General features: G+C 36.2%; 1 protein-coding gene across 1 annotated transcript in view; it reads right to left on the reverse strand.

Moving 5' to 3' along the window:
- Positions 1 to 26759, reverse strand: part of LOC145667652 (uncharacterized) — a 388129-nt gene that overhangs the window by 218741 nt on the left and 142629 nt on the right. Inside the window, exon 4 of the mRNA XM_081735111.1 lies at positions 25542 to 25665. Coding sequence (XP_081591237.1) covers positions 25542 to 25665 — 124 coding nt within the window. The remainder of the gene's footprint in view (positions 1 to 25541; positions 25666 to 26759) is intronic.

Consider the following 26759-nt stretch of genomic DNA (forward strand, 5'->3'; position numbering starts at 1 on the left):
TTTTCTGTTATGTACAATTTGCACATTTCATTGTTTATATTAATTGTTTTATTGTATTATTTAATGGATATGATGGTCTGAAGCCAGCTGACAAGGAAAGTTTGGGAGAAAGCACTCGCCTGCAGAGAAATAAGCATGTCATTTGAAGGACCAATTCATGCTGATTACAACAGGTAATAAAACCCCTGTGCGTTGAGAACTGTTCGAGATATTCAGTTTGGAAGTTTATATGAGAAAATGAGTGGATGCACGTTTCAATGCATTAAGTATTCTCTCCTTTGGCGAAGCCTGATGGTTTGAACTTGCTATTGCTTGATCACTTGGGTCCATTCACAGACAAATTGTCCATTACAAGTTGCATGACGGATGGCAAAGACCTAATGGTTGAGAAGATACCAAAGAATTGCACACGATTTGTGCAACCATTTGATGAATTTTGATTCCGATCAATCAAAGATTACGGCAGGAGATGAAACTTCTTCATCTGGACGTTATAATGCACCAACGAAACAATCAAATAAAGTTCGTGTCCATACGAATCATTTCCGATCACCGCGATACATTGGATTGTTTCAGTTTGCGTTCTACAAGGCAAGTTACGAACAAATTATAGGCCTATAACTTTTGAATCACTTGTCGAATTTGCTTTTTGCTTTGGTTCTGCGAACTGTTCCCTTGACGGATGCAACGCAATTGCACATATAAAATCTTCATGGTGCAAGGGACTGTTTTGCCTGCGTCATTTCTTCATAAAACAGAAGAACAACAGTGATCAATTTTCATCTCTAACCTATGATTATTGTGAACAATGTAATGACTAATTGTATCTATCAAAACCGTTAGTTATTGCAAAACACTTTTTTCTGTTACTTCCGATAGCTTTCAATTCGTATGTCAATATTCGTTACTAATTATGTTGTACTTAACGCGTATAAATGCGTATATCCTCATTTTCTCATATAAACTTCCAAGTTGAATATCTCGAACCGCTCTCAACCGTACAGGAATTTTATTAGCTTGTTATAATCAGCATGAATTGGGGCTTCAAATGGCATGCTTAGTTTCTCTGCACCCGAGTGCTTTCTCCTGAACTTCCCTTGTGAGGGACAGCCAGCAGTGCTTTTTTGATGTAACTTTCAAGAGCTGCTCGAAACAATTTGCACAGCTTTACACAGTTCATGCTGACAAAGGGAGTTCAAGTGAGAATACATAAATCGTACCAATTTTGTACGCACCGCTCCCTGACAAAACTGAAAGTACACTCATGTCCAAAATTATTGTTGCATATCTATAACTGTCTTCTTGTAAGAATATAATTTGATAATTTTGCAGAGTACTTTTAATATTGATATTATGTGTATAACCAGGAAATGTATATTTGTGGTAAATTTCATAGGAAAAGAATTATAAATACGAAAATCATAATGAATAAAATAAAATGTAACTAAATGGACAAGAAAATTTTATTTTCGTTTTATTGTTCTTATTTACTGCTCTTTTGACATGAAATTTACCACATATTTGCCGATTATACACATACTAACATTATAAGAAATACCAGGCGAATTAGTTATCAAATTATATTACTAGAACAACATATTTATAGTCATGCAACAATAATTTTGGACATGAGTGTACATACAGAAACCTGTTTACCTTTGTTAGGTGTCGGTGTGAACAACAGGATCCTAAGGTTCATCTAGTTTCTTTCATGCTTCTTGGCGCCCGGTAATGTTACGTCTAGAAACTTTCTCTCAGGCTCGTGGCAGTCAGCACCTTGATATTGGCAATCAGCGCCAATCGTGGCAATCAGCACCAATAATTGGCTGTGGCAGTCAGCATCCGTGGCAGTCAGCACCCCACCGTTATTTCCGTATTTTTCAATTTTGAGCCCTCCACTCGATAGAGCATCAAAAACTATCTGTGAAAGTGATAGAATTTTTTGCGTCACTCTTACCGTTCCCGAAATATTGGCCACAAAAGTTCCGATTTCAGGAGATTTAAGGAACCACATCTCGGGAACTATAAGTTATAGAGAGATGATATTGGTGTTGATCAATACCTAAGAAGATGGTGAACATTTTGATACCAAATAGTAACCGGTGGCTACTGTCCAACTGGCAACTGCTTTGGCCAGTGGCCACCGGTTAGTATTGGTACCAAAATGTTTACCATCCTCTTAGGTATTTGATCAATACCAATATCATCTCTCTATGACTTACCGTTTCCAAGATATTGGCCAAAAAAATAGTTCTGATTTCGGGAGATTTAAGGAGTCATATCTCGGGAATTGTAAGTCATAGAGACATCATATGTTGAACTTGAGAGGATAGTGAACATGTTCGTACCAAATAGTAACCGGTGGCTACTGGCCAACTGGCGACCGCTCCCCATATATTGGCCAAAAAGGTTCGGATTTCGAGAGATTTAAGGATCCATATCTTGGGAACCGGAAGTTATAGAGAGATGCTATTTTGCGAGTTTTTCAATTTTGAGTCCTCCATTTTGTACATGTGTCTTCGTTAAACAACATATCGTAAACATTTTAATAGAACTCTTAAACAAAACATGTGGAAAAAATTTAATATTCAAGGAAATTATAAATGGATAAATATATTACAAGAATTGTTTAATGAGTATAATAATATAGTACATAGAACAATTAGTGTAAAGCCTGTAGAAGTTAAGAAAAAAAATTCTTTAAAGTTTGTTTTGGCAATACTCTTGGATCATTCTCAACTGGTTTTATTTTTTAAAAATCCATTTTGTTAGATTCTGTGTTTGTGATAAACAAAACAAAGGAGGTTTTCTTATAAATTCAAAATAAAACGAAAAGATACTCTTTTGGCATTAATCAGAGTGAAACGAGCACAACACCGATATTCTCCGAAACAGTGATGATTTTGGGATGTGGTCTGCGGTAATGGGAAGAATTTCCCTCGGAACTAGTAAAGTCCCACGAGACAAATTTCCGAATGAGTTCAACATGGGGGTTATCAGTATTGAAGTACTACTTTCAGCCCCCTCCATCGTTAACACTTTTATTCCTGAGTCCACCTTATTAATGCAAACGTACGAGACCGAATCTTGCTCGGGCATCTCCGACACCTATCGCAGGTTGTGTTCAGTTCTTGATTGTATGGAAAACAGTGATGCCAACCTGAAACTTTATAAAATCCCTTGTCGAGAGGGAGGAATTCCCATTTTACTCTTGAATTTCGAACGCTATACATATTACCTAAAAATATGAAAGGAGAAACTACTGTATGCCACTCACTTTCTTCAATATATAAGTAAATTTATTCGTAAATTACGATCTTCAACGTTTATCAAGTAGTTTATGAAAAAGTATATTTCGTACTTCAAAGAGATAATTGAAAATATTGTCAAAGACAAGTACAATTTGATGTCAGAAATTATTTTTTTCCACTATACTTTTGTGTTGTAATCTTCTACTGAACGTAACTAAACTAGACAAGCTTCAGCCTCCATTTATTTGAGGTGGAACGCTTTGGAAGTTGACGGTCTCTCGTTTTGTATTTTGCTTTTTTCCGTTAAATCTTTATATATGTTCTTTAGTGCTTTCTTTTAAAGCTTTACAAGTCACGGTATACGTACATTATTTCTACACTATCATGCATTTTACACTAACAAAATCTGACAATTAGTACTGTCTTCACGTTAATGGGAGACTTATTATATTAGTTTACTTCCTGTCCTGTCCATAGACACGTTTATTGGCATCGATGAAGTACCGGTAAATGTATGAAAAATCTCATCTGTGCTGCTACCAATTTCTAGGAAAATCCCCATTATCCCTATTTGAGAAATCAGTCTAAAAGTCCTACAAAATGAGAATTTTCCCATGGGTTGGCAAAACTTATTTGGACTTGCATCTGAAATGAAACAGTATTTGTTTGACCTCTAACGATGACATTTTGAAGATTTTGCATGCTGAAAGTTGCAAGCACTTTTGTTGTTTTGTGATACTTCGCCCATGAACATAGATGTATGTTCTGTGCAAAAGTAATTTTATTTTTTTCTATACTAATACAAGAATGTAAATGAATGAAGAACAAATAGAGAACATTATAGGAGCATCATCCAATGGTAGTAACATCATTTCAGGTTTTGCTTGAAGAAGGAGAAGGGCAAGACTCCCCAATATACTTTCATATTTTTAATTAGTATATTGTTGAAACTCAGGGAGGGGCATTTGCCCCCTGTTCTCTTCAAATGATGCTCCTACCCAATGATAACAATAATAAACAAATTCTGCACTTTTTTCACATTATTTTTTTCTGTTTTATTCTTTTTCATATACGTGAAAGAACATTTGTTTAACATAATATTATGGCAGTTCTACCCAATAATGTATTTATCTTGAAAACACAATATTGAATTAATATATTTGCAATATATTTCGCATGCTTACCTTTTGTCTATTACCTGACGCACTAAACTGACAGAAAGCTGGTATTTGCATGACTATATAGACGGCGTTGGGCGTTATGCAAAAATGAGTTAATCAACGAGGTTTTTTTTTTTAATTATTGACACTCAATATTAAGCCAACATGATTTAAACAATGTTCTCTATTAATATTGTAGCATGCCTCCAAAGAATTAAAAACATTAAAGAAATAAAGATCTAACTAAATTGTGGTTTATCAATAACTAAAAGGAACCAGTAATTAGTAAGTCAAACTAAATAGTCAAATTAAACGATTGGAGGTTACAATCTCTTGTTGTCATAAATGACAATATTTTATTGATGACCCAATTGGCTTATAACGGTGGTATAGTGGATACTTTTTGTAACGATTTAATTAAATAATTGTAAACATTCAATAGTGTTGAGTTCACCACTTGGCACAGTGTGTTAACTTAACTGCATAACAGTCATTCAGTGGTAACCCAATTATAACAGAAATAAGCTAAAGTATTCAAATTTGCCTGTCACTTTTAGAGAAATCTCAATATCATGTCACATGCAAATAGACAGTTTAAGTTTTCTGATGCCATACTTTACCTTATTGCAGATTCTGTTTAGTCTTGACCAAACGGTGGTTTCTCTTTCTGTACTTGAAGTTTCCTAAAGAGTTTACCATTTCGCTGCAGGATAATTTTTTGTTGCAAATCTGGTCATTTTACGTGAAATATCGTCCTTGTAATTTTAAAAATTTTGTTGTGCACGTACACGAAATTTAAGATATAACAAAAATCTTCGTTCAGTTTCACCCACAGAATTGACATTATGTTTTCTATGAATACAATGAATGATATACACGTATATATTTTTTAAATTCTTAGTTCGCGGTTTCATTACACTATAACATCTAGGAACCAAACTGACAACCTACTTCCAAGATACTGGGAATTGCGTGGCATGTAAACACCAGTTTTTAACGCTCATTTGATTTGATTTGATTTTTAATTTAGCATCTCTTTCAGGAGCGAGGCTATACGAGACGCGGACCTACAGCTTAACGTGGGATCGAAACCTGCTCACGCCTGTGCAAGCCTGAGCGCCTTGTTCTTCGACAGTCACATCCTGCATAAGAATTTCTGCGTTACGAAATAGGTAAGAGACAATATTCAACCACCTGTGAAGATACTTATTTCATGACTTCACCGTGAAGCTGTCATGGGTTAACGCTCTCATATTGAGCTGCTATTTCACTAATCCTTGTTTACCTTTACGTAGAATACATTTAGTGGGTGTGGGTATCGCAACACGAAATCACCCTAAATAAGGGACACCCTAATACAACATGGTATTCCATAATATAGTGAGAAGAGAGTTGAGTGTATCACAAAGAAAACACCAAAGTTGAACACGGCCTAGAAAACTCACAGCGAAACCACATCGTCAAAGAGGAACAGCAGTCGGAAGAACCCCTCCCCCCTCCCGCAGTGGCAGGTCCCAGCTAGAAATTAAACGGATTGTCACTCAGAACCATCGTGCGACTGTGATGCAAGCGACGGAGGAAGTCAAGCAGAACCTCCCACATCCTGTATAGACCATTATCGTTCGCCGCGAATTACCATGGTCCAGATATTGTTTCCGGCAATGACGCCTTCTATACAGGTTGATAATTCTCTCATTCACACAACTAGAGTTGTTGCGTCGTGGTTTGAGGAATATTATGGTGAACTTGAACACCTCATTTGGCTCGCCTAATCCCCGGATCTGAACGTAATTGAACATATTTAGCTGTTTTGAAGACACGAATCCAGCGGAGATTTCCGCCTTCATCCTCTCTAACTGAGTGAATAATTAATTGCACGCGGAATGGTGTAATACTCCACCTCCTACTATTGACGATTTCTACGACTCCACTGCACGTCACATCAGACCTGTACTGACAGTGAGGATAAAAGGAGTCCAATCCCATATTAGTCCGGTAAGTAGCACTTTTTTCAAGTGTTTTCATGAATTGATAAGTCTCTGTATTTTTTTTTTCAGTGCAAATAATTATGTGGAATAAGGGTTGGACATTTTGCATGCACGGGAAATAGATATAGTATGCAAATTTTTAAAATGAAAGACATTGAGGTAGAGGTCTGTAGGTAAACTAAGGAGTAGATTAAGGAATAATACATGGAGATACACCATTATTATATAAAGATAACCAAGAAAGTTCTGTCGCTTTTAGTGAAGGTCTGTGTGCAATGGGCCCTCACACCGTGAATTGAATGCGAATGGAGATAAGGCGAAACTCAGTTGTTGGTGTGGGTATATCCAATATACTACCTGGTTGTGGCCGTTCAGTTACACCGTGAACTTGCGTAAGGACAGACTGAACATGAGACCTCCACAGAGCGTCGTGAGTGTGTGTGTGCTGTACGAGTTCAAACTGGGGTCAAACGCCGCTGCAGCGGGCCGGAAGATATGCTAGGCCTTTGGTGAGGACGTGATAGTGCAGCGGTAGTTTAACAAGTGTAAGGACAGTGAGAAACACTCGAGGACGCACCACCTGCAGGAAGACCAACATATGTACGAAATGAAGATCTTCAGGCAGCGATTGAGGCGAACAGTGACCAGACATGTGAGGAACTGAGACTACGATTCAGGTGAGTGGAGAAACCATTCGTCAGCACTTCCATCAACTTGGGAAGCACTACAAGTTGGGTCGATGGGTCCCACATGATTCGACTCCGAGCCAGAAGGCAACTTGAGCAGACACCTGTGTTTCTTTGCTGGTCTGTCCTCCTGTCTGAGGAAGGAGACATTTTTGGACAAGGTGTTGACATGTAATGAGAAGTGGGTCCTGTACAAAGCTCCACGGCGCCATCAATCATTGGTTAGCATCCCATGAACCGGTTTCAAATAGCCAAAACCAGCACTACAGTAGAAGGTCCTCCTGTGTGTTTGGTGGACTGCTCGAGTCATCGTGCATCGGGAACTGCTACCAGCTGGTCAGAACATTAATGCAACTGTGTACTGTCAGCAGTTAAGCCGTGTTTGAGAAAAACTCAAAACTCTGGAGACAGCACTTCTGAATCGCAAGAGGATCCTCCTGTTACAGGACAACGCTAAGCCTCACGTGGCTAGGATGTCCCGGAACACCATTCTACGCCTTGGATGGGAAACACTGTTGTATCCGCCATACTCCACGGGCATTGTACCATCCAATTATCACCTGTTCCAGTCCTTGGACAATTACCTTAGAGGACGCCAGTTCAAATCCCTAGTAGAGGTGCAAAAGGCACTTGATATTTTCTTCGTTTCACGACCCACCAAGTTCTACCACGATGGAACTCATGGCCTTCCAGAACATTGACAGAAAGCTGTCGATGCTGATGGGAACTATTTTTGATCTTCCAGGTACGTCTTAGGTGACATATTCATGTTCGAAGGTGGTGGGTGAAAAAGTGACAGAACTTTCTTGGTTACCTCTTCATATATTTTAGAGAAATAGGGGAGAATCATTCTGACTGGAATTCTTTGACATATGATAAGATTGTATAGGATCGAAAGATAGGAGAGCTACCGCTGCTATGACGACGAATCTTAGAGTTTGCTAAGCCGCTGAGATAGTAAAGAATCAAGGTTATTTCTACTTTTAGAACAAATAGACTAGTCGTTATTCAGAGATGCTGTGAAATTATGCTTATTATGTTGGTGGTAAAATCGTTAATTTGCTTCTCAAATGATACGAATACTTAATTATGCAAGGTACGAGCATCACTAGCAATTCTCCAAGTCTCCACTATATGTTGAAAGTGTGTTTTGTAAAGCTTACTAATAAGTACTAATTACTACATACAGCACGGATGACAGAGCGCACATCTCTGGTACAGGGAGTCCCTGATTCGACCCCAGTTTGCGTTAAGTGGCTTTGTTGTGGACAAACGCCATGTATGTGGCTTTTCTTGACGTTCTTCCAGTTTGTTCACATTATTGTTTCATTCATCACCATCATCATCACCGTCTCCCTTAGCCTCGGAGCACCATTGTGCACGTAAAGCTAAAATAATAATAACAAAATCGGATGCTTAAGTCGAAAATTAGCATTAAACTGTTTGAAGACAACTAAGATCTTGAAAATAGTCACTAAAATTTGGGGTAGAAAAACCTCTTTATATTCAAAACTAAAGTTTGTCTCAGCTCCTCTCGAAACTGAAATGTGATATCTGATAGTTATAAAACATTGATTTTACTATAAATAAATCTTATATATAAAAGAGAACGCACAAATCCTTTGTTCCCTCATCACGCTAATACGGCTGAACCAATTTCTTTCATTTTTGGGGGGTTATTAGGATTTGGACCCTAGATGGTTTTTATCATATCACTTTAATTTTTAATTACCAGTGTCTTCAGATAATTGACCATTCAAGTGTCCATAACGTACAAATCCTTTGTTAGTTCATCATAGGTAAAAATAAACGTATTTATATGCAACCCGCATGACCGTGTCACTCGGCGGGTTAACATAAATGACAGGCGATATAATGTTAACATTTACTGCAATCTACTATGGTTTTTATCATATCACTTGAAAGCGAAAAAGTAAAAATTATCTAAGTAACAAAGTTTATTGCGTTCCGGGGTGACCGCAGCGAAGCGGGGCGGGTTAACATAAATGACAGGCGATATAATGTTAACATTTACTGCAATCTTCTATGGTTTTTATCATATCACTTGAAAGCGAAAAAGTAAAAATTATCTAAGTAACAAAGTTTATTGCGTTCCGGGGTGACCGCAGCGAAGCGGGGTGAACGCTGCTAGTAAATCATAAATAGGCAAGATAGATTTCGCAAGATAAAGATAGCCATTTATACCAAAAGAGGTCAAATATACAAGGCTACACTTATTAGGTCTTGAGGTCCCGAACAAACTTTTAATGAAGTCACTTTCATTATAATTTTATAATTAAGGAATAAGCAATTTGTCTAATATCCGAGCTGTACAGAATGGTTATATATTTTTGTTGAACTTCATAAACGTTTTCTGCTAAACGAAAAGAACGTTTTCTACTAAACGTCTATAATTGTGAATAGAAAATTACAAAAAAAAGCTCGTGTCTAGCCTTTTCCTTACATTATAATTAGGCCCAATATTTCTGCAAAATATCTCATGATAGTTTTAGTGTTCACGAGTGTCCAGTCAAAATGAAACAGTGCGCCCGTAAATGTCAGCGTAAAAGCGTGGAAAAAATGAGAGAGAGGATAGGGAAACAGAGATGGGGATCTATCAACTGCTTTGATTGACTCACTGATTGTCATTTAATGTCAAAAATAGCTATAGAAGACGAGATCTACTGCTTAATTAAAGTGTGATGGGAACCACTACTTACGTAAGTGTCTCAGTCCAACCACACAGAAAGAATGTATCTTCTACAATGATGAGGACAGTTTCGCTCATTTCTTTTCTTTCCTTTATTAGGGTCACCCACGTAATGCTACGCGACAGACCTCTCCCAGTAGAGATAGATACATCTTTTCGAGACACCATTTTTACAATATATTTTTAAGAGGAGATAGCCCCAGTCACGCACCTAGAAATTTTTGTTGGGAGGGGTCTAAAGTTTAGAAGAGGAGGTTCAATACTACAAGTCATTACGTCTGTGTACTACACCCGAAAAGACGATAAGATCAATATTCTCCGGAATCTACAGGTAACATTAGTTGTAAGAAAATACATCGGAACACATTCTTATGAGGGCACACCGTCTTGTTTCCGAACCTGTAACCTATTAATATAAGGAGTAACACAACAAAATGGCGACTGTGAACAGGATTTTTCAGGTTGTTTGGCAACAATTTTGTGATTAAGAAACTAAGACGGGAGTTGTATTGTCGTCGAAGAAGTGTTTAAGTTCTAACTAATTGAATACTACACTAGTGTTTACTTAGGATTCCGGGGTATTGTATGAAAGCAAAAATGGCATTGAGAGGCAATAAACTTTCTAGTGCTAATAGGCAGGATAGTGAGTACGCGTGTTGCGCGTCGAGTTCTAGTTTATCATCAAGTGACGAAACTGTAAATTCTATAATGTGTAGTCGTTGTGAGTCTTGGTACCACTTCGACTGCATGAATATACCTAACGAAGACTTTAATGCTTTAAGTCACAGTGAAGTGGAATGGCTATGTCCCCAGTGCAAGAATGAAAATAGTGCACCCGAAACTGTGCCCATCCTGCGTTTGTCTGCGAGTAACGCGTCAAGCAATTTGAATAGCCCTATTAACGTCAATACATCTCGATCAGAAACAAACATGATTGATGCTAATGAAGACGTAGTCGAGAAAAACAATAATAATAGTGAAAGTACGTTATCAGGGCAAACACAGGAAAGCACATTACAAATAATATTGTCGAAATTATGTAGAATGGAAAACATGTTTATGGACATGAAACAGGAGCAAGCAGCTATTAGATCGGAGATGAAAGAGGAGTTTAGAACAATCCGGGAAGAGTGGCACAAAGATCTAAAAACGGAAACTACTCGAATGGAAGAAAAGATTGAGGCTGTCAGTTCGGTAGTGAGACTGCAAGAAGCAGAAATAATACAGCTAAAGGAAAATGCTGTTGAAGACAGAAAACAGTACTCTGAAATACGGAAAGATTTACAAGCATTACAAGATGAAAATACAATTACGAAAGATAATTTACGTAAATTCACGATAGATGGCGAAAAGAAATATGCCGATCTTAATGTGAAATATACCGAATTAAAAATTGAAATGGTTAAATTGCGTGAGGAAACTGTAGGTCGAAGTTGTGAAACAATACGATCAATTCCATTTAACATAGGCGAAATTCACGTTCCTACGTTGACTACAAATTTTACTACTACAATTTCAACAGTAACTACTGTTAGTAGTATATCGCCTTGTATTTCGACATTACCTGCTAATAATTACGATAGTAGTGACGTTGATCATATTAACCCTAATATAAACAGAATTAGCGTCTTACCGAAGGAACAACAGATTAAAGGGAACACATTAAAACCAAAAGATATACAGAGTTTTCCTCGTTTTGGAGGTCAATTGACCCCTGGAACTGCCAGGAAATTTTTGGATGAGTTCGAGAGGTATTCTAAAATTTTTAATTTATCCAATGAAGACAAGCTTGTTTTAGTACCTCAGTGTTTAATGCGCGCCGCTAGTGGTTGGTTTCGTAGTATCTCCAAAGACATCTTGACATATGAGGATTTTGTAAAACACTTCAAGGCTCAATACATGTCACCGGTGCTGGAGCGTGAGCAAAAGCGTCAATTGCTTTTCACCAGGTATGACAGGTCAAAGTATCCGTCAGTAATGGAGTTTGCGTGGCATTTGGTAGAGAAATATAACAGCGTGGCAGAAGAATACAACGAGAAAGAACTGGTTGACCTGCTTTTAACGTGTCTACCACGAGATGAGTCCCGTTTGCTGAGAGTTGTTCCAGTTACTTCCGTAGAGGATTTACTATTGAGACTTGCAAGTATTAGTTCTGGTGAAAACAATGCTGCTAGAAACCAATCTAATAATAACGGGAAACCTTACGTACGGCTTGCGCGGGTGAATCAGCAGACCGACCAAAATGAAAACGCAGTCCAAACATTTAATACTTCTAGTTGGAATATACGAAATAATCCCCAGTATTATGGTAGAAATAATGATAGAGTCCCGGGTGGATCAGGGATATGGTACGGAAGGAGAAAACCTTTTATACGAAATCGACGAAACCAAAGAACTGCTGAGACACAAACAGATACTGCTAACTTAGTAGTTACTCGAGAAGTTAACTTGGCTGTTTCACCTAATGAAACTATAATGGGAAACGAGTCTCGCAACTCAATCTAGAAGGGGGAGAGGGTTGCGATGATACAGGACTTTGCCCTTCTTTGGAAACAGAACCTAAATCACTAAATTTTGTATTCCAGGAAGAAAATGATATTATTTCAGTAGACAAAATTTTTGAACATCAGAAGCAAGACAGTTATTGTAAGAAATTAATTGATTTACTAGAAAACAACCGAAATATTAACAATATTACTGTAGTTGAAAACTTGGTTTTTGTAAAAGACGGCAAAACGTCTCGTTGGTTATTGGTGATACCGAAATCCTTGGCTAAAGAGGTTGTAACTAAAATTCATGAACGAGGTCATTTTGGTGTAAAAAAATGTTTTGCTTTTACTAGGTCAATTTTCTTCTGGCGAGGACAGAAAAGAGATATTACCTCTTGTATAAATGACTGTTTAAAGTGTGCTCATACCAAATTTAGAAACCGAAAGATAATGAGCGAAAATTACCATATCGATGCAGAGAAACCCCATGAAAAACTTTGTATAGATTTAGTGGGTAAACTTCCTGGTAGTTATGGTTATTATTATATACTTTCAATCATTGACGTAAATACTCGATTTATAAGTTTCTATCCGTTAAGAAAAGCTAATACTAGAGAAATAATTCAAGTATTAGAAAGAGCTTACTTTCATAATTTTCCGTATCCACGCGATATCATTACAGACAAAGGGAGTCAATTTACTTCGAAAACATTTAGAGAATTCTGCAAAATGCATAATATTCAGCCTCATACAACTTCTGCCTATTCTCCACATGCGAATGGATTAGTAGAGCGGAGACATCGTGAATTAAATCGTCTTTTACGCCTGAAATGCGACAATGATCACACTAAGTGGAGTAAATCAATTAAAGAAGTTCAGGATCTTTTGAATAATTCTCTGTGTTCAGCAATTAATCGGAGTCCATCCGAGTTATTTCTCTCATATTCGGCAACCGATTCCTTTAAAAGAAATTTTCCTTGGCCTCAGGAGTTATCAAAAATTGAGCCCCAAGATAAACAGTTGTTAATTGAGATTAATTCTAGAAAAGAACATCCACCCCTGGATCCGCGTCAAACTCAGTTACATGAAAACGATCTGGTGATGATAAAAACACATACTCCATCAGTTGCTAATATACATCGCACGCATAAATATGCCAATACATATGTTGGACCTTATCTTATAGTCAGGATATTGAAAAATTGTGCAGTTTTAAGAACTCTAACAGGAGAAAACCTTGGAACCCACAATTTTAAGAATTTAAAGTTGTATCACTGTTCAGATGAGAAACGGAAACAATTAATGCAAAAGTATGATATTGCGAGATCCTGTGATAGTAATTCTGATAAGCTGGACGATACCGAAACTAACTTAAAATATACAGTTTCTTTCGTTATAGACGAGTTGGATAACGAATCTCTTATTACTAAAGATGAATATTGTTATCCTTCCCCTTCTATTTCCTGCAGTTTAGGAACACTAAACCTTACTGCTATTATTGATTCTGGAGCTGAGTTAAATTTAATCAGTGATCGAATTTGGAAACAGATTCAACAAAAATTTCCATCTGCGAAACTAAAGCCATATGGACAAATTACATTGAAAGCATTTGCCGGAAAAGAAAACTTTCAGGTTAAGGGCAGACAATTATTAACTTTTAATATTAATAACCATTTATTTGAAGTCCCTGTCTTTGTAGTAAAATCGTTGTGTCCAGACTTATTATTTGGGAGTCCATTTCTACAGAAATTTCATGCCGTGCTAAATATAGAGAAGCAACATTTAAGTCTGACTGATAGCAAAGGAAATTCGATTATTCTGACTTTAAACAAACCAGCTTGTGTCTGCCTCTCTGTGGTAACTGACACTGATACTATGGATAAGTTAGAAAGAAGTGAAATCTTTGACAATTTAGATAAAGAAGTTCCACCAGAACCTAGTATCTCTGAAGATGAATTACGAACTTTTATTTATGACAGAACTGATATAGATGAGGAAACTAAACAGAGATTATTCACATTACTTGTGAGATATCGCCACCTTTTTACTGATTATCCACGTCCTATAAAAACAAATTTATATAAGATTGAATTAACGGACAATGAACCTGTTGTAGGAAGAATATATAATATTCCTCAGGTTATGAGAGGAGAATTCGAGAAAGAATTAAACAAATGGGTGAAACATGGTATAGCGGAGGAAAGATCGTCCCCTTACCGAAATCCCATTCATTGTGTCCGAAAGGCGAATGGAGGAGTACGACCAGTTTTGGACTTGCGGGGATTAAATTTGAAAGTAATTTCTCCGAAGGTTCAGGTCGAACCTATTAATGATCTATTATTTCGTTTATCCGGAGCAAATTATTTTACATCGTTTGATTGTACCTCTGGCTACTATGGTATTCGATTGCATCCTTCTTCACGTCCTTGTACCAGCTTTGTTTATTTAGGACGACAATACTGCATGCTCGCACTTCCTATGGGTTTAAAATCTGCACCAGCTGTGTTTCAGGAAACAATGAATCGATTCTTCGATATGTCAACAAGATCTTACGTGATTGTGTACCTAGATGATGTTTTGTGTTTTTCGTCGTCTTTGGAGGAACATTTTATGCATTTAGAGGCAGTATTCAATATATTTGAAAAAGCAAATTTTTCATTAAATTATCAAAAGTGCAAATTTTTGTTGAAAGAGGTCAATTTCTTAGGACATGTCGTCAATGGGAATGAGATAAAAGTTAACCCTAAATCTAATGAACCGATTCGATGTTTTCCGATTCCTAAGAATAAGAAACACTTAAGAACCTTCCTTGGGCTCGTAGGTTGGCGCCATAAGCATATCAAAGATTTTTCGAAGTTATCTGCTCCTCTCTTCGATTTATTGAAGAAAAACAAACCTTTTGTTATGGACGAAATTGCAATGAATTCTTTTATGAAACTACGAGTTCTCGCAAGTGAACCTTCAGCGTTAGGACAGCCGGACTTTTCCTTACCATTTCATCTTTTTAGTGATGCCAGTTCTGAAAATTTGGCAGGATACTTGGCTCAATATAAAGGGCCGTCAAATGAATTAACAATCATCGGCTATGCTAGTCGGAGATTAAAATTGCACGAATTATCATTATCAGTGTTTCAATTAGAACTGTCAGCTATTCTGTATCTTTGTGAACATTTTCAAAGTTATCTTTTAGGACGAAGGACTATTGTCCATTGTGATAACGCTGCGGCAACCCATGCATTTACGTTGAAGCACCTAGAACCTAGGACTACCAGACTGATTTTAAAGTTACAAAGATTCGATTTGGTGTTCGAACACATTGCTGGAAAAGATAACGTCATAGCAGATGTTTTGAGCCGTTACCCTCCAGAATGTAAAAATGAACTACCAGAGCAGTATTATATAAATCTGTGTATGTAAAAAAATTGTATTTTCTTATTGTTCACTACAATTTTTTTTTTGAAGCCCGTCGCAACCTGTAACGGACCGTTTCAGCGTTGTTCATTTTATTTTCAATGTTGACAGTTGAATGCTTGGTTTATGTTTATTCAATATGCTGACGTTATGTCTATCTGCGCTGTTGGGTTTAGGTTTTCTACTGCTTTGTTCATTTTATTTCAATGTTAATGTCAATATGCCGACGTTATGTATATCTGCACTGTTGGGTTTAAGTTTACTATTTGTTAAATACCTCATGTTCATATTGTAAACTTATTTTTCTGATATAAATAATCTTTGAACATTTTTTGTAATTAAGTTTAAAGAAGAAGAAAGTAAGTGAAGATATATAGTGTACTGTCGTAAAACAAGACTATTAAATAATTTTTAAAAGATAATTTTGTGCAATTTTAAATCACAAAATAATTATCTAAAGATATAAAACTACAATTATTTATTCTTCTGCTTTCTATATTTTGTGAAAGGGATTTATTGCCAGGAAGTTTAAAGAAAAAAATGATGCATCTGTAAATCAATATTCTCCGGAATCTACAGGTAACATTAGTTGTAAGAAAATACATCGGAACACATTCTTATGAGGGCACACCGTCTTGTTTCCGAACCTGTAACCTATTAATATAAGGAGTAACACAACAGTGACAACATAGGTCGAAATAAAAAATCCGATGTACCATCGAGGAATAATCACCGAAAAACGCTTCCTGATTACGTACTTTAAGCTCGCTCAGCTCATTTCATTGCAATCGGGTATATACGGTACATTGCATTCCTAGTTGTAAAATACTTCCACTTATATTTTCAGAAAAAATAATGAAACTCGATGGTTTTTATAAGAGAAAGTGCAGATCAAGTGTAAGATTAAAATTTCAATCATTTCCATGTTAAACAATTATAATTTTATTGAGAAAAAAAAGTGTATAAATGTATGTTGAGTTAGACAGTTTTAGGGGGTCCGAACCCGGTGGAACTCCCCTCGTGGCCCCTGCCTATTTTTGTCTTGTCCCCTTTCTCTATATGCTTTATAATGCAGTGGTTTACAAATTGGTAAACACTGTACGACATCACTGATAGATTGTACAGCCCGCAGCATAAAAACCTGCAACATGAGCATGTAAGTTTATTGTGAAACTACGCCTAACAGCTGGTGGACAAACACCGTGCTCGTGGGTATTCTCGGGGTTCTCTCGTTTCCTCCCACTTTCTTCATTCCACCATTTCATTCATTTCTCATCTTCACCGTCTCCTTTAGCCTAACTGGGACAGCGCAAAGAATCAACATAACGTCTAAGTGACACGAATCATGCCAGGAGAAGCCTCGGAGTCCTCCTCTGCATACTTATTTTGGAGCAAAAGACTTCGTCGTATCACAATGAACTTACATGCTCATGTTGCAGGTTTTTTGCTGCGGACTGTACCGCATAGGCTAAAAGACGCGATTTAAAATAATAATCATAGTGCATAAACATCTGATCTCAAGATCGCATTTACCACAGCAAAAGTAGCCAATCTAAGACATGTTTTACTATGTGGTCCGTAGACATTTTCTGAACCGCACATCCAATGGTTGCATAACTGTTGTAAACAGAGCCGGCCTTAGGCAATTTGCCACCCCCTTCCAGAACTTTAAGTATGCTGCCCCATCATGTAAAACGAAGGGCAGGGAAAGGGCACTCGCACTCAGAAAGGCATAACTGCAAATACAATCTCATCGTACTTTTTTTCTTTAAATAATAATCTATTATGTTACTAAAAGATAAAACAAACACGCCTAGAGAGGAAAGATTGTAATCTTTTATATAGAATTCAATATCGAGCTCCAACATCAATATTTCAGTTTGCAATTCCATTGCAACTGTCTCTTTTACCTATATTTCTTACATGTTTAGAAATTTTTAAAAAATCTTGTTTCTACCTTCGATGATAAGGAACTTGTTTGTGACAAAGACAAGACTAGTTTTCATATCAAAACTGTGATAACTAACTAAATGCAACAGGTGTCCACTACTGTTCGAGAGTTGAGTTCTTGTATTTGACAACAATTAAGCGTGAATTGCTGAGATTTGCTTGACCATTTACTTTAGCACTTAAACTACCTTACCTTAAACTAATGTGACCTAAAAACGGTTTATGAATGTAGTATTCAAATAGAAGATGAGCTTTGTAAATTTAACTACCACCGTCATGAAGTATGTTTCCAACAAGAAATATTTATTTTAAATAATATAGTGACAGATTTTGCTACCCCTCAAACCTTGCAGCCTTGTGCAAATGCACGAGTTGAACATATGGTAGAGCCGGCCATGATTGTAAAACCAAATATAGCCAATTTACTAATTTACGTGGTTGCTTCAAAAAATGTGAGACTAGGATATAAATAGGGGCCGCGGTGGCTCAGTGGTAGAGCGTTCACCTCTGGTGCTTGGAGTCACGGGTTCGATACCAGCCCCTGCCAAGTGAACTTTGTGGTGGACACTGTGTGCGTGGGTTTTCTCGGGGTTCTCCCGTTTCCTCCCACTTTCTTCATTCCGCCATTTCATTCATTACTCATCATCACCATCTCCTTTAGCCTAACCGGCATAACTGTGGGACGTAAAACTCAAAGATTTCATTTCATTTCACTAGGATATAAACAATTAAGTAGTCATTTGAATTATGTTTCACCACAATTTCCCTCAAAGTAGTTCCTTTATGCAGTAATATACAGCTTTCAGCGATTTTACCACTTTGACAAGTTCCATTGAAGTTTTATTGTTTAAACATCCTAGGCACGTTTTGCGATTTGAGATAGATTTTCTCCACTCTTTAAAATGGTTATAATTCAGATTCAGTTTCATCTTTGGGAAAATAGAAAAGGTCCATTTTCAATAAGTAATCTTGTAAAGAAGAATGATCATGATATTGCACTTGGAAAATTAATGGGTTGTGGACGTTCTGTGAGGTGGTATAGTGTCATAATGAAACATCCAATTGTTCTGGCGCCCAGTTCAAACCCTTTGATTGGATGTTGCCGGCTTGGCTTTCCGGGACGAATTCGCTGCGCGCAAACCCCAGAATGACGAAGAAAATATTCGGTCGCGCTTTTGATCTGTCTGTCCTTCTTTGGTTTTGAAGGTATTGCCGTCTACCATTAGAAAGACTGCTGTTGCACCTCCGGGTGGTAATTTAAGTCTTGTTTCCAGTCATCAGGTAAGGGTTTGATTATTCTATATTTGGCGAGGAATATAAGTTCGATATAATGCTCGATTTTTCTTTGAGGTGAAGTCAAATTCTAGTATAAACCTTGGATCAATCCTATGCATATTTAAAATAAGTGTTTGGATTTCCTGCACTGTTGCGAGCATAATTTCGATTCAATATTCTTAAGCTAAGTCTTAATTCTCCGATTATCCTAATAAGAAGTTCTGAATTTTATGAAGATTATATTCGTGGAAAATCTCTCTGGTTTATCTTCTTTTACCATTGATATTTAACTATTTTTAAAACGAAAGTGTCTTTTAAAATTTACTTCACGTTACTCAATTGTTCATTGCCATAAGCTTGTTGAATCCTTAGAAAGATCTCCATTTTCAGATTTGCATAATCTGTCGCCCAAATTTAAAGTTAGCTCTTTGCTTTAGTTTGCAGTCCATACTGAGGTTGTAACATTGTCATAAATTGAACGTTTTAGTAGAATTTTCATTGTTTACAGAATGACATTAGTGCATTAATCGACTTTTTTTGTTTAATCGACTTTTTGTTTTGTTTTGTCTCGGAAACAAGATGAGAGGTACTTTTCTTAAGAGACAGGAGACAAGAAACATGATATTTCTCGTCTCGTTTATCAAATGGAAATCAAGACAAAACGAGAAATTTTTTAAGTCTTGTAAGCAACACTAGTTTATCCAAGTCTTTCCTCTCAAACATTGCTTTAGAGTTACATGATTCATAGCATTAAAACTATAAATTGATGAAGTGATTATACGAACACAGTGGAGAAGTTAAGCAAGTCATTACACAATATACTTGAATAATAAATATGGTTTAAGTTATGTTATATCACACTATTCGTGGACCTTTCGTGATGCGGAAGGATTCTGGTAAAGTTTTAGACGAAATTAAGCAAATATATCAGGTCATAAGTTTTGAATATGAATTTACCAAACGAGACGAGACGAGAATGGCTTTCCAAGAATCGAAATGAGACGAGACTTTTTACAACATGTGCGAGAACGAAACGTGAAAAATCTTGCTTCTGGTCTCATGGGCAACGACACTTGGAATACTAAGCAAGGAATGTCACTATTTCTGCACCTGAAAGTGCATCCATATTCCCTCCTTTTTGTGTGTGTGTGTGTGTATGTATTACAAATTAGTATTAGAAGTTTTTGTTATCTCTTCAAAACGACTTAATACGAAATGAATAATGAAACCTTTGTCTCTAACTAAAAAATATGTGATCGTTTTCCTTACCAAACTGAAAAAAAAAAATACAATTTTCGCTCTTACTGGAAGAGAAAGGTGGGATCAAAAATAAAGAAACCTCATAATAGTAAAAATTTTCAGTGTTACGTGCAAAATTGTACATAATAAGGATGTGATTGAAGAGTGACCACTGTATATTAGACTAACGCAGAGGCACGGAATTTGCAGAATATAAAAGATAGCGACAAATGATAGTAATAAGAAAGTATAAAACAGTTGAAACTCACTCGGAATTCACGTGGATTTGTGGCGATAATATCGCGACTGTGTGTGTGTGTTCTCCAAAATAAACTCTTTCCTCCCACGTACTCACCCTATGAATTTTCTAATAATCATTTATTTACTTGCATTCATCACATCCCTTCTCTCCTTACAAGGCCTGATCATAGGACCTAAAACTAAAAATTAATTTCATTTTACAAAGACCACCTACTGTTATTACCGTTTCCGGGCACTTAGCTTATTTCAACGTTTAATTCCCGCAAGTGAAATATAAAAAATGTACGCGCCATGGACGTCAGTGGAATAGTGATGAAAAAAAAAAGTATTATCCAAAGACCAACAGAGTTCGGTCAACCATTTTCCTAGTAACAATGATGTAGATTAGATTTAAGTAGATATAACTGAAAAGCACAGCTTTTAACCAATCATCATTTACAGCTTGACCTGTTTATCACATACTTTGTTGTTTCATCTTTATATTGTATAAGAGAAGTCCTAACTTGAGATCAGCATCCAGGACAAACCGCTTAAGCTAGAAATTTGAAATTTTGAAAGTGCATAGAATTTGTGACATAAGATACCATTAAAGAATGTTTGGGGGATTGCAACTATTATAGTAAAATGTTCACATCTCCAAATTTCTGAACGGTAGAGACATGAAATTTGTTATATGAACTTCTTATTTAAAATAATGACAGTGTTTTATCGTTTTTTATTTTCATAATTCCCATAGAAGATTATAAAAAAAGAGAGGGTTATATAATTCTTATAACAGGATGACCATATCTCGAAATCCTTTATGGTCGGAAATGAAATTTAGTATTTAGATTTTTCATTTAAGATAATTAAAGGTGTTTCAGTTTATTTGAGTACTTCTTAAAATAGTTTCCCCATAAGGGAAAAAATAGGCGAAGAAAATAAGAGTTGCGGTTGCAATTGTTACATAAGATGGCCATATCTCAAAATACCGTAAAGTTAGAGACATAGAGCCCTACGCAGAGTCGTTCTGACGCGTGATTAGTGCCATACTAAAGCGTTCAACTAACATATGTTTCCTGCAGTAGTCAGGCCTTTAGTATGACGCTAATCATACGTCAAAACGACTCTGCATAAGGCGGATGAAATTTAGTATTAGACTTTTCAAGGCTGAAATAAGAGGTGCAGGGCAGTAAGCAAAGCAAATATGAGGATTTTTACGGAATATTATTATCGTAAATTTTTGTTAGTTTTCTTATATTTCTTATAATTAGAATTCTTGGTAAATAACCTAAAAATAGATCACTATACCAATTAACATACGTCATGTTTTATCTTGTCCTGACATTAGGAACTTTCAACAAAATGTCTTCAACGACACATATCTGGTGCGTGGACTGGTTCGATTGCCGGCCAAGAAAGTTTATGATGAACAACATCGTCCTGTTTGAATTGATCAGAGAATGCTGTATCTATCCTTATTGTAAACAATCTTCTTTAAGAATGATATTCAGGTAAATCATTTATAAAAATCATGTACAGATCCTTGTGGTATTGATTTATTCTAGCATCATAGAATGTATCTATTTTTACTCTAAATGTTCTTCCTGACGCAAAAACAAAACCCTGGAACAATAAAAATAAACTGGTCCGACCCCAATGTATGTGAACGTATAGTGAATGACATAGCATCCTAGATATCCTTTAACCTTTTCGAGATTCTCATTTGTTTCCTCCTTCCGCCGATTGTTTCAGCATCACTCACTTCATTAATCGCATTATCTGTCTCTTTTGGTTTGAAGAGCATAGTAGGCCATGAGATATAAAACAAGTTTTATATTTTTATTTATTTTTAAATTCATAAAATATGACCAGCTAGCTATTTTACTGTTGTCAGCCATTCCCAGTTGCCTAGCAAAGTTCAGCCTTTAACATTCACGAGTGCTCACAAAAGTAAAAGTGCGTCAACTCATGGACCTCACCGGAAAAACAGAGTAACAAAGCAGAGAAAGAGAAAACGAGAAGGTTGTCAACCATTTGTCTACTGTAATGATGATGGCATTAACTCGTTCTCTTCTCTCTCTCTCCCTCTCTCTCTCTCTCTTTTCTCTCTCTCACTCTCTCTCTCTGTGTATTTAATGTGTAGGTGGATGATGAGTGTTGATTCTGTGAGGCACTTTATCCTGGATCCGGAAGAGGATGATCCGTTTGTCCAGTGCCACTGAACCGGAAAAATTTAAGCCCCCTTTTTTCCACTTATCCCATGAGGATGTCTAGAGTGACTCTCCCAGAACATCTCTTATATATAAGCTCTACTGTGATCTATTATCCACAACAGTGAAGCTACCCTGGCTATGCACTATACATGAACAAAATCAAGAGCATTCAGTCAACGAGAGTCAATGAACATGTGATGTTATTCGTAATCACTCATTGTGGATTGAGTGAAATGTTGGTTAAATCTGAAGACTATTTTTATTATTAGTTTATTCACCAGAGTTTAACGTTCTCTTTAAATACCGTGCTTTTATGAGGCAGGACCAACTGTTCATTTATTATTATTATTATTATTATTATTATTATTATTATTATTATTATTATTATTATTATTATTATTATTATTATTATTATTATCAACACAAAACGAAGCAGGTAGTGCAGCTGAAGTGGCCTACAAGAGAAAACACTCCAAATATTCTAAACTGAAAGAAGAGCATTTTCGTTGCTTTTGCAACTGAAACTATGGGGGTTTTCAGCAAAGAAGCTCACAAATTTTTGAAAGAACTGGATTCCAATTTGATTACTAAATCAGGCGACGCCAGAAGCCAACAATTTTTAGTACAACGCATTAGCCTAGCTATACAAAGAGGCAATGCGATTAGTATCTTAAGCTCCTTCCCTTCACACAAGTTAGAAGAAATCTTTTATCTTAATTAAACATAAATTTTCCCTTGTAAGTTTTCAAAAATAATTCATTTTAGCGGCTCATTCTTGAAAAATATTTGATGTATAGAATATCCATTATTTAACGGATTCATAAGATCATAATGCATAAATAACTTATATTTTTCATATCTGTAATTTCTTGTTCTGTATCTTCATAATATCATTATGGCATTGGGGTTTTATATTTCCCATCTAAATGTACTTATTATTATTATTATTATTATTATTATTATTATTATTATTATTATTATTATTATTATTATTATTATTATTATTATTATTATTATTAGAGATTTTTATACAAAATGCATGTTTATAGTAACATGCAGTAACGTATGGAAAGTATATTTTTCTTTCCGATGGATTTGTAAGGCTTCGTTTGAGACGCATATGATAGTGCATATTTCGGGTGAATTGCGATGTGCATGCCTATTTCGTAACCTTTGCACGATACTGCATATTTCCGAGTTTTATTGATGTACACTAGCATATTTCAGAGTATATCACAATCAATTAGGTTATATTTAAACTGAATAAAATCACTTTGTAAACGCAGATATAAGAATTTTTTTAAAAAAGCTATGTTTTTGTTGCTCACAATCCTCGGTAAATTCACTTTCGATTGCTGCCAATACTACATGCAAATACAGTGAAACCTCCCTTAACGGACACCTCTCAATAACGGACACCTCTATAATACGGACAAATTTTTTTGTCCCGGCAAAAATATGTGTTCTCTTATGGAACAAAACCCTCCCTTTTACGGACACTCTCAGATACGGACGCGGACAGTCCTTTTTTTCCCCAAACGTTTCAATAACCTCTTCATAACGGACAGGAATTTTTCTCGATTCTGCGATATATTACAGGAGACAAAAGTATTTTCCCCACAAGTGTATCTATCATGAGTCTAGACCGGTGAACCATCAAACAGAACACCTTCAAGCTGAACTTCAAATTATTTTATTCTGCCCTCAATAAATTGCTTTCTGGGGGAAATTCTAGAAAACCTTCAATAAGCTATAACACTCATGCAGGGTCAGTCGTATGGCCAAGAATTCTATACGAAAGATCTTCCCTTCCCTAACAAATTTAGTCCTTTTTCCTCTGGACCTTGCATCTTTCCGACAATTTCATAGATAACAAAACAAACGTTGTTTGTTTTACAATAACATTTTCAACGAACAATGTTTCCTCTCTTACATTCTTAGTAAAGCAACTTTCTCTAAGATGATATTCTTTGCGATTGGGGCTGAGTCAACAAACATATGCACTCCCAATAACTTGCCTTTTCATCCATTCCGCCAGTACACAAACAAACACACACACACACAGAGATTTTTTCCGGAACCGTACCGTACTGAGGATTCTCAGTGGACACTAGCTAATGAGTTTAGCCGGTTAGTTGGTTCCTAACGCATCTTTTGAGAAGGTCCTAAAAATTTGAAATAAATGAAAAACTCTTTCCCTCCCGCTTTCCCCTCCCATGTAGGAAGAAAATGATCATACATGCATTATCTTTTGCAATATACGAATATATTAACACATCCCCCAGCAATAATACTATTTAACATAAATTAATTTCTCCTTCATCCCTTCCAGTAATTCAAATACGTACTAAATAGAGTATTTTCATATTGAATTTTAAGTATTTACGCTCATACATAATATATCTACTGTATATTACTCCATACAATTACCGTTGCGAGAAATTAAATTACTGTAACCTCTCTGTAACGGACACCTCTCAGTAACGGACAAAAATTCATGTCCCATTGGTGTCCGTTATTGAGAGGTTTCACTGTATCTCTTTCTTGCCAGCTGTTTGGACGGGTTTGTTCCGTCCTATTCTATATCTACGTTGTTCGATATAGAATATATATATATATATATATATATATATATATATATATATATATATATATATATATATATAGAATAGAAAAAACATACGTCTTAGTGTGGAATCCGAACCAGATATGCTCTCACTGGGAACTGAACCCTGATCTCCGCGAGTGGTGCTTTAATTATTAAGCACAGAGTTCTGCTAGTGATAAGAAACTGTTTAGAAAAATATTAATTATATTAATTAGTATTTAACTTTTTTTACAATCGAAAAAGAAGGTAATCTTAGAAACACGTAGCGCTGGGTGAAAGTAGACATTGGGAAAATAGAAAAAACAATTTTCCTCTTACCTCAAATAAGTATCCAATTACGAAGTTGGCATCTTCTGGAGTTTCCAATGCATTCTTCCGTAGAATTTGTGTACTAACCCACATACAGTCAAAGTAACTGCGGACAGAACTATCGTCACGAATACTGGAAGAAAAATGGTAAAAATTGATATTAATATTACTAACATATGCATATTAGTAAATCAACAAAACCTTACTGCTACAGTTGAAAAAAAAAAAAAGAGACAATGATGAAGGATTCTCCCAAAGTCTTGATTAAAATCTATTAAAGTAATGATGAAACCAGACGGCCGGATGAATACGATCACGTTCTCTGTTATATGGTGTACCCACGGGCCGGAATTTAGCTTGCCGTTGTACCCTCACCAAAATACGGTTTATCCAGACTGTTAAATGGACACTTCAGAAAACGTGAGACTAGAAGTGGCCGAATCGTGGTGCCTTACCTTCGTATCACCTGTGGGCCACATTGGAAATAGTGTCATAGCAAATTATCATTACTAAATATCGGCATTTGCGGTATGATGCAGCATTTTGCCATTCTTTTTAACGAGAAATCTATATATATAAAAGAGAACGTACAAATCCTTTGTCCGCTCATCACGCTAATACGGCTGAACCAATTTCTTTTATTTTTGGGGGGTTATTAGGATTTGGACCCTAGATGGTTTTTATCATATCACTTTAATTTTCAATTACCAGTGTCTTGAGATAATTGACCATTCAGGTGTCCATTACGTACAAATCCTTTGTTAGTTCATCATAGGTATAAAAATAAACGTATTTATATGCAACCCGCATGACCGTGTCACTCGGCGGGTTAACATAAATGACAGGCGTTATAATGGTTTTTATCATATCACTTGAAAGCGAAAAAGTAAAAATTATCTAAGTAACAAAGTTTATTGCGTTCGGGGGTGACCGCAGCGAAGCGGGGCGGGTTAACATAAATGACAGGCGATATAATGTTAACATTTACTGCAATCTTCTATGGTTTTTATCATATCACTTGAAAGCGAAAAAGTAAAAATTATCTAAGTAACAAAGTTTATTGCGTTCCGGGGTGACCGCAGCGAAGCGGGGTGAACGCTGCTAGTCGTGAATAAAAAGCAATTTATTATGATCATTGCCCATGTTTGTCATTTTAAGGTTGCTTCGTAAGTTTTGTTAACTTTTTAATTGGAAATTTAAGTGACATTTCGTATTGTTATCATGAAA

Source organism: Thermobia domestica, chromosome 13 (genome assembly GCF_964235325.1).
Source record: "Thermobia domestica chromosome 13, izTheDome1.hap1.1, whole genome shotgun sequence".
Lineage (NCBI taxonomy): Eukaryota > Metazoa > Arthropoda > Insecta > Zygentoma > Lepismatidae > Thermobia > Thermobia domestica.